The sequence below is a fragment of the Dromaius novaehollandiae genome, chromosome 1 (assembly GCF_036370855.1).
Source record: "Dromaius novaehollandiae isolate bDroNov1 chromosome 1, bDroNov1.hap1, whole genome shotgun sequence".
NCBI classification, from domain to species: Eukaryota; Metazoa; Chordata; class Aves; order Casuariiformes; family Dromaiidae; genus Dromaius; species Dromaius novaehollandiae.
Genome location: NC_088098.1, coordinates 24,392,182 through 24,405,672, shown reverse-complemented (window position 1 = coordinate 24,405,672; position 13,491 = coordinate 24,392,182). Strand labels below are relative to the sequence as shown.

The 13,491-nt window shown below is 39.9% G+C and overlaps 1 protein-coding gene across 10 annotated transcripts in view; it reads left to right on the top strand.

Moving 5' to 3' along the window:
- MET (MET proto-oncogene, receptor tyrosine kinase) overlaps positions 1 to 13,491 on the top strand; it is a 106,150-nt gene that overhangs the window by 57,844 nt on the left and 34,815 nt on the right. For all 10 annotated transcript variants that reach the window (XM_064507410.1, XM_064507432.1, XM_026097344.2 and 7 more), the window contains 5 exons: positions 3,650 to 3,784; positions 5,131 to 5,304; positions 11,219 to 11,379; positions 12,571 to 12,673; positions 12,907 to 13,043. In XM_064507410.1, coding sequence (XP_064363480.1) covers positions 3,650 to 3,784; positions 5,131 to 5,304; positions 11,219 to 11,379; positions 12,571 to 12,673; positions 12,907 to 13,043 — 710 coding nt within the window. The remainder of the gene's footprint in view (positions 1 to 3,649; positions 3,785 to 5,130; positions 5,305 to 11,218; positions 11,380 to 12,570; positions 12,674 to 12,906; positions 13,044 to 13,491) is intronic.

The window sequence follows — 13,491 nt, the reverse complement described above, 5'->3', positions numbered from 1 at the left end:
ATCCCCCAGATAGAGTCAACTTTACTACTCAGTCATTCTTCACTGGGCATTCATTTCAGCCCTTTGATCATCTCTGTTGCTCTTCTCTGAACCTTTTCCTGTTCCAAGATATTCTTTGTGTGATGAAGCAACCAGAGAATTCTAGGAGTGGGCCAGCCATAGATTTATGTAATGACATAGGAAGTTTTCTGATTTGTTCTCTAATTCTTTTCTAATAATGCCTAATTTTTGATTTGGGTTTTTGGAGATGGTTTTTTTTGACTGCTGCTGAGCAGTGAGATGATGCTTTCATGGAACTATCTGTCGTGTATCACTTTAAATTTATCTTCTTTGTTGTATTTCATCTGCCATTTTATTGCCTTGACACTCTGTCTTGTAAAGTCCTTCTGCCATCCTTCATAGTTTGTCCTCCTCACCTTGAATATCTTCAGATCATCAGCAAACTTTGTCACTGGACTGCTCAGTCGCTTTTCCAACTCATTTATGAGTATGTTGAACAGGGTGGATCCCAGCACTGACCCTTGCAGAACACCTCTGGCAACTTCTGTTGCTATTGCAATAACTGACCATTTACTGCTAACCTGTTTCTTCTCTTTTAGTCAATTATTTATCTTCACAAGACTGTCCTTCTCTCCTATCTGCTTGAGTGCAGGCATATAGATATCCTTTCACTGCCTGTATGCACTGGAGAGATGCTTGAATTCTCATTAAACTGTAAAAAAATGAACTGTTTGGATGATTAGCTTTATAGTCTTCGTAAAGAGAAATCCTTCTGTCCTACTAAACCATTTCCATGAGCTCCATAGAGTCATGCCACACAGTAGACATACTAGCCCAGTCCCAAACAGTAAATAACACAGATTTCTCAGAATGGTACTGGAGTCCTAAGTAGCTTCTTCTTCCTACTGTAGAACCTGTCTTAAAATTGCCTTTCTCTTCAGGATTGTGTCAGATAAGGGTAATACAGAATTACAAGGACTAGTCTGATGCATGTAAAAGCTGCACAGTTATATAGGCCAGAAAGAGTATTTTTGCATCTTGGATCTTCTGCTGCAACACTGTTGGCTAGTATATCAGTTCTAAGCAAACGGTAATGTCTTTTATTCCATAGTCCCAAGTGAGTTAAGAGTTGTAATTCAAGCTTCCTGTATGTCATGAGGTCAAAGTCTATTCCCTTGGGCTTTGAGCAGGTGATTTGACTATCAGCCTCAGTAAAATAAAGGTCAGGCAGTGCTTAAAGCACCAAATAATTTTCCAGGACTGTAGAAGTGGGATCTGAATTTTCATGTATTGTTCTGAGGTTGCAACTCAGGCAGGTTTAAAGGGTTAACTCTGTGGCTCAATCAGAAAGAATGTTTGGCAATAAGAGGAAGCCTGGATTAATGATAGAAAAGAATTCTTAGCATTTTATAGCAGTGGGTATTCGAGATGAGACATGGCTAATGATCAACTAAAAAGGTATTTGCAGCTGTGGTACTACCTCTCTCCATAATGCCAACATTAATCAAGCTTTTTCATGCAGCTTTGCAGTTCATTTTATTTTTCATTGTCCTAAGTATAAAAACTCATGCCCTAATACACTGTGTTAGAGACCATACTTCTGTGTCACTGGAAATGATCAGACCTTATTGATTTCTAAAAGCTGTATTTTCTGTAATGTAAGACAAACCTATGGTAAATTCTTAACATAGCCAGTTTCATCTTAAAGGAAAGAAAGCCTCATGCAACCCCAAACTGCATATACCTCTGGGATGTGAAGCACTTATTACCATGAATTAGCTGCTCATATGTTTTATTTAAGTTTTGAATTACAGCAAAACATCAGCTGTAATTACAGCATCCTTAAGTCTAGTTTTGGAGTCAGCCATCTTGTTGAAAGACCTTGGCAGTGTGGAAAGCCAGTGAAATTGTGTAAGTCAATGTCTTAGCTGTTCTAATGCTGGCTTAGGAATCAGAAGAAAAGCTCCATTCTAGTAAAAAATTAGACATCTGACGTGCAAGTTATTTCCAGGATGACTTCTATCTTTTTAAATAATGAACTCCATTGAATCTCAACTTCTCAACAAATGTTGATTATCTAAATTCCTTAAGTAAACTACACGTGGTGCAGCTTTTGAAACATGAACATGAGCTTCCCTTATGTAAACAAACCTCTGCCTTTGTTGCCTGATGCTATCAGATTTTGGGCGCACATCCTTCTGGATCGCAGACCCAAGCCTATAAAATCTTGCTATCAAATATCCACCCCAATCTGCAGATACTTTATGCCTATGCTTAACAGCCATGACTCATCCCATTAAAGTCAACAAAGTTACAGTAGTAAAGTTAAGCATGTGTTTGCAGGAATAGGCCCAAATTCTCAGAAGTATTTAGGTAACTCAAGATGCAGAGAGATGACTAGTGGGGGATTTTCATACTAGTGTGACTAATCTCCCTAAGATCTCCTAAAATCAATAGACAGAGAGAAGGCAGTTGTGAGCGAGCTTCAGGACAACTAAATTAGGCTTCTGTTTTGGAACATCTGGGGGAGCCTTCGGTTCTCCCTGTTGTTGAAGGAGCCCCTGGACGCCTGGCTCCACAGAAACCAGGAGGAGCGTGATTCAGGGCAGCGAGCTTGCAGCCTTGCAGCACTACATGCAGCAGCAATCCGCACCTCCCAGCAGCCAAAGCTTTGCGCTCGAGCGGGCTCCTCATACATGGGGACCAGACCACAAGGACACCAAGGTGGGGAGGAGAAACAGGGAAGGAGAAGCAGACCTTAACCTCAGACATATGCACAGGCTTTTTCTGGGGCATCAGATTTGCCTCTGAAAGAACAAATTTTCCAAAGACCGAAGATGGTCTGTCTCCTTTGCACGTATTAGCAATTCCTTTAGAGCTTGTCATGCCAGTGGAACCTCTTTGACTGGTACAGGCCATAGACTGTATGGTATTGAATCCGTGACAGTGCCTTATTCTCTCTGTTAGATGCTATTTGGGATCCTAAAGATGGTGATGGTAGTGGCAGCTCCTCGGTCTTCCTTTTTTTTTTCTTTTTTTTTTTTTCTGATTCTTTAAATGCTCTTTCCAAAAGCAACATCTTCATGCTCTAAAATTTAGAGTCACAGAACATTGCAGCAAGTCCAGTGGGTACTCCACCCTCCTCCCTCTCCCCACCTTGAATTTCATAAATATCAAATATACAAGGCAAATTTTGCTTTTCAGACTGAAGGATCAACATGAAAATAAATGGAAATATCTTTGACCTTCTAAGGCCTGGAGTTTAAGATTCTTTAAAATAAACATTGTAGATAAAATTGTTTTTCTCTTAAATGTAGTAAGGCTGACTAAACGACCCAGCTTTATTTTTCACAGCTGATTTATAAATACTTGAAAGTAAAGGACTAGAAAGTGTGCAATGATTCCTTCATGTTTTTATAAATATGATGTATTTTGAAGATCCTCCAACAGCCATGATTTTGCTATGTTAAATAAAGTGGATTTTATAAAGGTTTAATCAGATCATGATGAAACATTATGCAAAATATTATGCAATGTAATGCAAAGTAATTAATGCAAGCAGAAAAGTAGCAGGAATTTGAGAGCATTGAGCGATATGCATATGTGTCACACACTGCCTGCTGATTTTAAGGATTTCTTTCTTTTTTAGATAGTGATTTCCCGTTCAGAATCCACAGCTCCACATGTCAGTTTTCAGCTAGACTCCCACCCCGTCTCTCCCCAGGTTGTTGTCGAGCATTCATTAGTAGCAGATGGCTATACCCTGGTAGTGACTGGAAAAAAGGTGAGTGGTTCATAATCTAATCATTTTGTGCACTGTGTAAACCCACATTCAGAGCAGCAACTTTCAGTAAGAGCAACTATTCAGAAGACTGCTTTATGTTCTGCATCCTCTCAGCCTTTCCATTCTCTTGGGAATTTGGGTTTTTTTTTTACTCAGAGGTTTTATTTCCTTACTAAACAAACCAACAGATTAATATTGAGAAATGTTTAAATAATGTGAGAACGATGATATAAACCAACAAAAGCCAGGAAATGCATATTTAAGGCTGAAACCCTCTCCTTAATGCAAGTGCTTGCAAAGAAAAACACACAATGGCTTAAGGAAAGAATAGTGTTCAGAATTTCCTGGCTTTTGTTGGTTTGTGTCATAATATTAGAACTATTTAAATAGGGATGTGTGTGCAAGTGTTATGCATGTGTGTTTAAAGTTGGAGTTTTAAGTTTAAAGATTACCTTAATGACTAGTTTACAAAGGGCTAATAAAAGATGAAGAGATGTCATAGATACACTACTGTCATAAGTAGGATGTACGTTATAGAATGGGGTTAGAACATCATTGCATTAGCAGATAATATTATAGATAATCCTAAACTGTAACTGTAAGCAATAATTTGAATTCCATAAGAATTTATAGAAATACATCAGCCATCAGTAAAGACAGTATTGATCATTTACTAGAAATGTATGAGATATTTATCAGAATAATCTTGAAAGAAAACATGTGCAGAATAATTCTAGGAATGGTATTGAGGTATAAAGAAGTATGATGTACCTGCATAGTAACATAGTTATATAATAATATTAAAATTTTGAGTAAAATAATTATCACATATTGAGAGTAATTATTACTTTAAATAGTTATTAAATAATAAGGTTACTGATGGTAGCTGTTAAACAACAGCACTTGTACAGTCATGTGCTTTGTGTCATAGATACTAACACAGCCTCACCATAGCTGAAATAGCCATCAAGGCTATTTTACAGATGCATGAACAAAGACATACTGAGATACACTGTTTGTCCAAGAATTAGTACAGAACTGGGAGGTGCACACTGCTGTTTTCTTTTCCCATCAGCCAAAAATGCTATCTTGCTGTAAACACCAGATGCTGGTAGTAACTGTATATAACATTAAGATGCCTTTAGGGTTTCTCCCAAGTGAATTTAAAATTATGTCAGTTAAATTACTTGTAAGATCTTATAATTACTGAGCTAAGGAGAGGTAGAACCACGACTTGCACATTTGAAATCTGAGTAGTATCACGGCATGTTGCATAAATAGAGACTCTCCTTGCCATTTTGTGTATGTATTATGGAGATCTATGCATCGTTTCTTTCCATCAATAGATAACTAAGATCCCATTGAACGGACCGGGCTGTGAGCATTTCAAGTCCTGCAGCCAGTGCCTTCTGGCACCTCCCTTCATGCAGTGTGGCTGGTGCAGCAAGCGGTGTGCCAGGTCTCAAGAGTGTGTTGAAGGGACATGGACCCAGGAGACATGTTTGCCTAGAGTTTATGAGGTAAAATGATGTGTTTCTCACGTTTATCTCTGACTTAAGAATGCACAGATTATTTCAGATGTATATACTATCCAGGGGATTGTAGCAATGCCTGCTGAACCTGAACCTGCACCTGCTGAAGGTGTGTGGAGGCCCTCCTGGGAGCTGGCCACCCCCTGCAGTCTGCCTTCCTCCCTTCAGAAACCCTGAGGTTGCAAAGTCCAATGTGACAAGCAGGGCGCATGTTGCAATTGTTTGTTATTGCTGCTTTAATCTTACATCATGACACTATTGGGATTGGAGGTAGCCAATCTCTTGAGGAAGAGGTGGCCTCAGATGTTGTCAGTCAACAAACATAAATGGCATATGGGAAGCAAAGGAGAGGAGTTTCCACTCTTGTTCCTTTAGAGATTTCTGTTCATTTTTATGTAATTGAGATAAATGAAGCATCTGCTCCCCTCGTCTTCGCCGCAGCCTCACTGCCCATAAGTAGCTGCTGGCCTCACGTAAGCCTTGCCCCGAGCAGTGCCAGCTCAGGTACTTGCCACAGACTAGTCCAGCGAACCCTCCTGGCACCCTGCGGGAAAGCCCCAACTCTGCAAAAACTCTGCAGTGTGGAAACATGCTGGGTCGGAGCCAGCCTGGCTTCTGGTTAAAGTAAAAGCAGAGTGACGAGAGAGAGCGTCCTTCCCCTCAAACCTCTCTCGCAGAGGAGGCTCCTTGCGCCTGTGCCAAGCCATCCTGGTGCTGGCTCCTGCAGCAGGGGAAGGCATCGTGTTTAACCCAGTGGGAGAGCCCCTGAGAGCTCCCTTACCCGAGCTCTGTGATGGACCTGTCAACCAAAGTGTTACCCTGGAGGAGGTGGCATTTCCCCTCATTTGACTCCTTGGTCCCATTGGGCTGATTGCCGCAGACACGGCAGTGGCCCCCGGGGAACCAGACAACCAAGGGCTGCTCTCAGTTGGTGAAAGCCCATAAATGATGAAAAGTTTGTGAGAAAAAAAATACATAGAGAAGCAAACACCCATCCTAGCTCATTGCTGTTTCCATTTAGCTATGGTTAACGCAAGATTTGTACTGGCTGACTGTACATTTAACCAGATCATTTTGTGTTAAGTGTGACACAGTTATGAAGGCCTAGTTTCATGGAACAGTGCATGCAGTGGTAAACAGGGGAAGAACAAACAGGGAGGAACAAACAGAAGGCTTTCTGGTAGCACTTATATACATTTATTAATATATTTAAACTATACTGTGCAGTTTAACATACATGTACTGTTTATGGATATCCATTTTATAAGCAGAGATGAAACTCTCAGAGAGAGAGAGCAAGACAGAAATTCCTTTTAAATAAAATAATACTTTCATAAACCAGGCACATGATTTCATGTACAGCAACTTTTTAAAGAATAGCCAGGCAAAACTGCTGAAAGAAGTTCAGATTATGTTAGTAATATAGAAACATATGTTAACAGGGGTTTTTTTTCTTTTCATATTCACGTGTCAGATACAAAATTTAGGGCCAATGCAGGCAAGCTGCAATGAACAAACAATGAAATTTTAATAAGAATCAAATCAAAACCCAATCAAACCCAAAATGGATGTAAAGATGTGTGCGTGTGCGTGTGTGTGTGTGTGTGTGTGTTTGCCTTGCCTTCTATTGCCATTTACAGTTGGGCAAAGGAGATATAAAAAATTACTAAATCAGAAAGTGAACAGTTTGGATTTACTTTACGCAAGAACACAGTTATTTAAAAAAGGCTGTAACAGATGGTTAAATAGTCCTTTCTGCTCTTAACTTTTATGAATCAGTGAATCACAAATACAAAGGGATACACCAAGAATAAGTCCTGAAATGTTTTTTCTTTGCTTCTGCAAGACCAAACTACTCACGCCTATATTGCATCACTTGTTCTGTTTTCGCTAGAGCACAAGCAGCATCCCTTAACATCCCTTTTCCTTGGCAAAACTTTGGTGCTGCGGCTATATTTTGCAGTGCATCCAAAAGATTTCTAAGACTCTGCCTAGTTTCTGATTTTCAGTTGTGCTAAGCTCTTATAGTCCTCTCTAATTTCAATGTGCATGTGTGTGTGTGTGTGTGTGCGCGCGCGTGCGCGCTCAGCAGTTTTAAGCAAGTGTCTGGAGCCCACGCAAGATGCTTGCACCGAGCAGTGGTGTCTTGAGGCAGTTGTCCCTCCAAAGCAGCAGGAACGATTTGTCCAAGGGAGCATGCGTCCACGCACCCGGTGGCCGGGAGTAGCGTGGACCCAGGGGCCGCGCCGCCCCGAGCTCCACCGTCCCCGCGCACAGCCCAGCGCTGCGTGTTCAGGCTCATGTGCCTCCTTCCCCTGTAATGAATAGGGGGCTGTGGCACTGACAGATCTCAAAGTGAATCTCCTGTAGTTTTGAATTACAGCATGCCCACATTTGTGAAAGTTGTTTCTAGAAGGCTTGTAAGGAAAAAAATGCAGCTGAGTACTTAAATCCCTTTGGATTGCTAGCTGTTAAGACAGATTTCATGCTCTGCTGGACCATGACATTTAACATTATTACTGAAAAAAATACAAAACAGATTATTCATCATCTTCTGATCTGTCTTTAAACCCATATGCATAAAATATGAGAAACAAGCTTGTTTTGTTTCCAACAAACAGAGGATGACCTGCTTCGCCTGGTGTCTGAAATTCGGTCCTAACCCCCCCTAAATCTTCTGTAGCTTTCAGAGGGCCACATCACTTAATGTATGTCACACGATAGCTTTAACCTGAAGGGAATACATGGATTCCCTGAGGCTCTGATCCAATGCTCTTCAATAAAGTTTTCCCAGGCTATTACATGGAGTAGTGTATAACAGGAAAAAAAAAGATAGATTTTCTTCTTATGGGGAATGGTGGAGAAGTCCAACGTTTTTCTGTTGGAGTCTTGTTGATCCTTCTATCCTTTCGCCTCTTTAAGCCCCTTTTCCTTGAAGCCTTGCTCACAGCAACTTGCCTCCTGGCAGGTCCCCGCAGGGCGCCCACTCGCTCAGGGCCCCACGTCCATCCGAGCCCCCGTTGCCAGCCGGCACCATTCCTCTCCCTGTGCCATAGAAAATGAGGAGATGTGGCGCCTCAGGACCACGTTTCCGAGGCGAAGGGGCCCGATTCTCACAGAGCAAGTGCCGTCCTGCGCTCAGCCCTGCCTGCTTGGCACGGTAGCCCCAGCAAAATGCCTCACAATTACGGCCTCCACCAGCAAAGCCGTGCATTTTGTCAGCCTGAGCAGGCAGCGCTAAAGGAAAGCTGGGGACTTGGATGAGTCTCATCAGAGCTAACTTGGTAATGAAACAAATTGCAGTCATCTGTATGTGGAATTCAGGTCACTCCGAAAGGTGAACTGCACAAAAGAGAGAATAAATTGGTCTCCCTTTTGATACTTTATTGTGGCTTAAAACTTGACCCGGTTTGTTGTTGTTTTTAAAAGTGAGTCATTTTAGCTAACTTTAATCTTAGAAATATCAAGAACATCAGGCATTCTGCTGCCTGTTTAGATTGGAGGTTTTGCTGGAAATTTCAAGTGCGGCCTGAACATGTTCTTGCCTGTTAATTAAAATGAATGGGCTGTTGAAACTTTAATAAATAGATACTTTCTTCCAACAATTTATAAAGTACGTGAGCGGATGTTAACATAAAAGCTGTCAACATAAACAGAAGAAAAACACAATGTTTTAAATTTTTCAAACAAAAAAGAAAAGAAGAAAAGACAGTTTTGTCTCCTTTAACCCAGAGTCCAGGAAACACCAGGGTGAGGCAGAACTTCAGGTCTTGCGAAAGGAATTACTCCACGTTATCAGTGGAGATTCCCTGCTCTAGGGAATTTTCAAGAATTTTTCAATTTTCAAAGCTTGAATTTCAGAGCATTTATAATTGATTCAGGATTTGTTTATTTTCTGTTACTCCCTGTGCAATGTACACACTCCATAAAAGATGCACGCAGATGAGGGTTATGGGCACTTTGGTTCAGAGTCCAGGCGATTTGCTGTTCATTCGTGCTGAGTCTTCCATGAAGAAGTCTGGAAAACCAGATTTGACCTTTAGTGGTTTCATGGTACAGAACAAATGTAGTAAAAATAAGAAAATGGATGAAAACACTTTGGGGGACTTTTTGTAGAACTTAGAAACAAAAGTATAAGATCTGGTTTATTTTTTGCTATCTACTTGGAGGTCTTACCTCCTAAATCCGCTGGCAGAATGTAATAAATACATTCATTCTCCCTCAGTTAAGGCACATGGGCTGCTATCACAAGTCTCTTTTGGCAGACAAAATCATTCAAAAACAGTTAAGTCCCTTAGTTTACAATTCTGCATGGCTTTGTAAGACCTGATTTTAATGCCCTTATTTTGCTAAAGCAGGGACTACAACTCAGACTCTTCAAATGCCATAGATTAGTGCATTATTGTACAAACTGTGAGACATCTTGTACCCCACAGAGCAGCTTCAGTTTCTGTTTGGGTGTTGTTACTCCAAAAATAGATGCTGCGATACCAAGTAGAGTGGCAAACTGAGATCTGAAGTCAATCCAGACTTTGAAGATATAAAAATAAAGAAATACGGGAAATGTAAAGCTAGGGACAAGACAGATTCCACATGATGCAGTACAGCTCCCCACTGCGTGGCAGGAGGCTGCAGGGCATCTCTCTTTTTTATATGGGATTTGTGCAAAAGGACTATTTCTGCATAGGTTCCCTCTTCTTTGTTCATTGAGAGCTGATTCAAAGCTCATTAAAGTAGGAAGGATTCCTACTGACCAGTACGTTTTAGATTAGACCCTTTGTCTGGTTTCTGGTGGGGGTAGTAAATTTTCCCATATAGAATATATGGCATAATTCTTTTGAAGTATTCTTCAGCTGCCTTTCTAGCCACAATAGTTCATTTGTGAAAGTCTTCAAGTATAGCCATAGAGAGTTGAAAAGAAATGTGCCTGTCTTACTGGATTTCCAGATGAAATAATAGCCAAGGATCTCTCAAATACTTTCCTTTCAGCTTGAAAAGGAAGTAGGGTCCTTTGAAAGGCACAGCTCTATTGCATTTTAGGGGCAAAATCGTTATCACTAAAGCATTAAGTCTAAGACATTGAGACAGTATGATCACAAATATAAATTGTCTTTCATTCTCTGTCATTTGCCCCAGAGTACTGGTAAGTTTGCAGATTTATGCAGTTTCATTAAAAGTCCCCATAAACCCTGTACCAATGTCTTTTGATTTTTTTACTGGCAGTACTGACCAGTACTTTTACTGAGTTTTGTAAGACCTCTATAGTGTTCCTACATTTTTCCCACCATTGTTATATTTTACAGGACAATTTACAATATACAGAAAAAAAAAGCATTTCCTTTGTAGCTTGTCTCTATGTTTCTGAGGTATGGTTTATTTTTAACTCGGAATTAGAGGTGGCGAAATGTAAAAGACTTAAGGAAAGAATAGCAGAAGTCATATTAACTTTATCACAGCCAATGCGATATCTGATTTTGGTGTCTTTGAAGCTTCTTCACTCTGAACCTGACTTTCATCAAGCTGACAAAAATGGTCATTTTGGGGGCTCTTTTGTGTTCAGTATTCAGCTTCTAACAAAATAAGCACATTGTATGTTTAACATACTAGAAATAAGATGTGAACGACAAGAACAGCAGGATTTAAAAGACAATTACAATGCACTGCTTGTTCAGTGCCCCTAAACACTATCCTTCAAAGCTTTCTAGTATAGGTTTTGTTATTTATTGCTACTGTCAGACAAAGCTCATAATGTGATAAATGAAAGGTGAAGAACAATTAAGATGAATGGTAGGATATACTCTACCAGAAGAAATGCTTTTAAAAAATTATTCCTTTGCACATTCTTTAACTCCATTTGAAGTTCTAGAAAACCTGATGAAACTAATACAATGTTTTTTAACAGATTCTCCCAAGCAGCGCTCCATTAGAAGGTGGGACAAAACTGACAGTGTGTGGATGGGACTTTGGATTCAGCAAAAATAATAGATTTGAATTAAAAAATACAGTAGTCCATATTGGAGGACAAACTTGTGCCCTGGAAGCAAAATCTAGCAACAAAAACAAGTAAGAAACCAGAACATTGAAGTTTCCTTTGTATAGATATTCTTTATGTGCTTTGGATTTTTTTTTTTTACAATATAAACATTCAGTCAATAAGTATCCTTTAATTCTTAAATTTCAGACAGAAACCATAGATGAGAAACAAACCTCTGATATGATAAGCTCCCCAGGAAAACAGTGCTCCAAACGGAGATCCAATAAACCTAGTCAGTGCTAAGAGCTCCTGCAGCAGCTTCTCCTGGTAGTCTGTGCCGTGCTGGTCAACATCTGTGGAAGCTGGCAAGAATGAAACTCTGCAGAGCTTTGAAAAGGTGGCAGGTGCCTCTAGCCAGGATCCTGTAGGGCTCAGTTACCTCACCTCTGCCTTCCAAATCTGTGAAGCTGCTGGAGAGAAACATGTGATGATTCAGGCGTTTTGTCATCAGGAGGGCCCCGCAGCTCCACCTCTCCTCCTCCTCCTCAGCAATATGTAGATAAGACAGTAGGATAATAGCTTAAATTCAAGATAGAGGTTATTCTGGTTGTTATTGTAAGGAAACAGCAAGTTCAATGAATATCTTCTCTCAGCTGAGATGACTATCTACTAGCAAAGCAGTGTGCGAGCTGTGGCCATGGCTTCCCCCATTCCCTTCTGTAGCAGCAAAAACATCACCCTCCATAAGCACTGAGCTGTCTTCCAGCTGCTGCTCTGAACAGTTTCAGTGCAAGCAACATGATTTAAGGAGACTTGCTCATATATGAGACTGTGTACATGTAGTGTAATTCATTGACGCATATTGGCATCAATTTTGGCAACATTTAAATTTATTCAATACATTTTTTATTGTTCCTTTTTTCTATTCCTATTTTTTGCCAAAATTTGGCACTAAAGGAAAATTCCAAAAACCAAGTCAGCCATTACATGAATGGGAGGTATTTGTTTTCTTTAGCATGCTTCTTTTTTTCAGAAATATATTTGATACATCAGAATTATTTTCTCTGGCGAAGTATAAGCATTATAATGTTTGTATTTGGTATGATAATAGAAGATCACAGTTCTTTTAGCTGTTATTTCTGAAATGTCTATGACACACATAGGTTGATGATATGTTTAGTATGGATCCTTCATTATTATGAGTTAATGTGGTTTTACTTTATTACAAAATAATCAAGGCAGAAAAAAATTTAAAGACATTTTTTCTTTGTTTTTCAAAGGCTGGAATGCACAGTTCCTGCTGCAAAAAACACAACTTTTAATATATCCAGTAGCATTTCTGTTGGACATGGCAAAACATTATTCAATACCTTTTCTTACGTGGTAAGCACTATCATTAAAACTTTAATGTCAAAATTAGCTTCATTATTTGTTAGGAGAAGATACAGAATAGGTTCCTCTTGAGTCTAATCCAGTGTGGTAATTCTATGTTCCTGTTTGCTTCACTATTATTTCATCAAAGTGTTAGCAAGTGTATTAGGCTTTTTCCTTCTCATGTTTTGAAAATATGGAAACATAATTTAACAATCCACTGTTCTTATTTTTACTCCCTTCAGAATCCTATAATAACAAGTATTTCTCCCACCTATGGCCCCAAGTCTGGTGGAACATTACTAACTTTAGCTGGAAAATACCTGAACAGTGGAAAATCTCGAAGGATTTTTGTGGGTGAGAAACCATGCATCTTGAAAAGGTAAGGTGGTCACAAACAGGTGTTTCCTTTAATATTGAAATGGCTTGATTAAATGTCTTGTGTAGAAGAAAATCTAAAACCAAAAAAAAAAAAACAAAACCAGTGCACTGCTCTCCTCACATTACATAGAATTGGTACAGGAATAAGCATTCAGTTCCAGCTTAGATCCTGAGTTTAGCATCTCTAAAAGGTCCCTGGAAGGGACCATGGTTCCCTAGAAGTCTTGTTTATTCTGTAATGCCTCCATTAACCTCCTGGAGCATTTGCACAGAGCAATAGCAAATCAGCTTCTGAAGGACTAGGAATCGCACATTTCCTACTACGTTTGTCATCCCAATTCCCACACACTCGTCCCGCTCTCCTATGCTATAGCAAGAGCTGCAGTTCTTGCAATTGCGAGCAGACCATCATTTCCTACACGGTTGCACAGTGCAAACTTGAGGGGGTT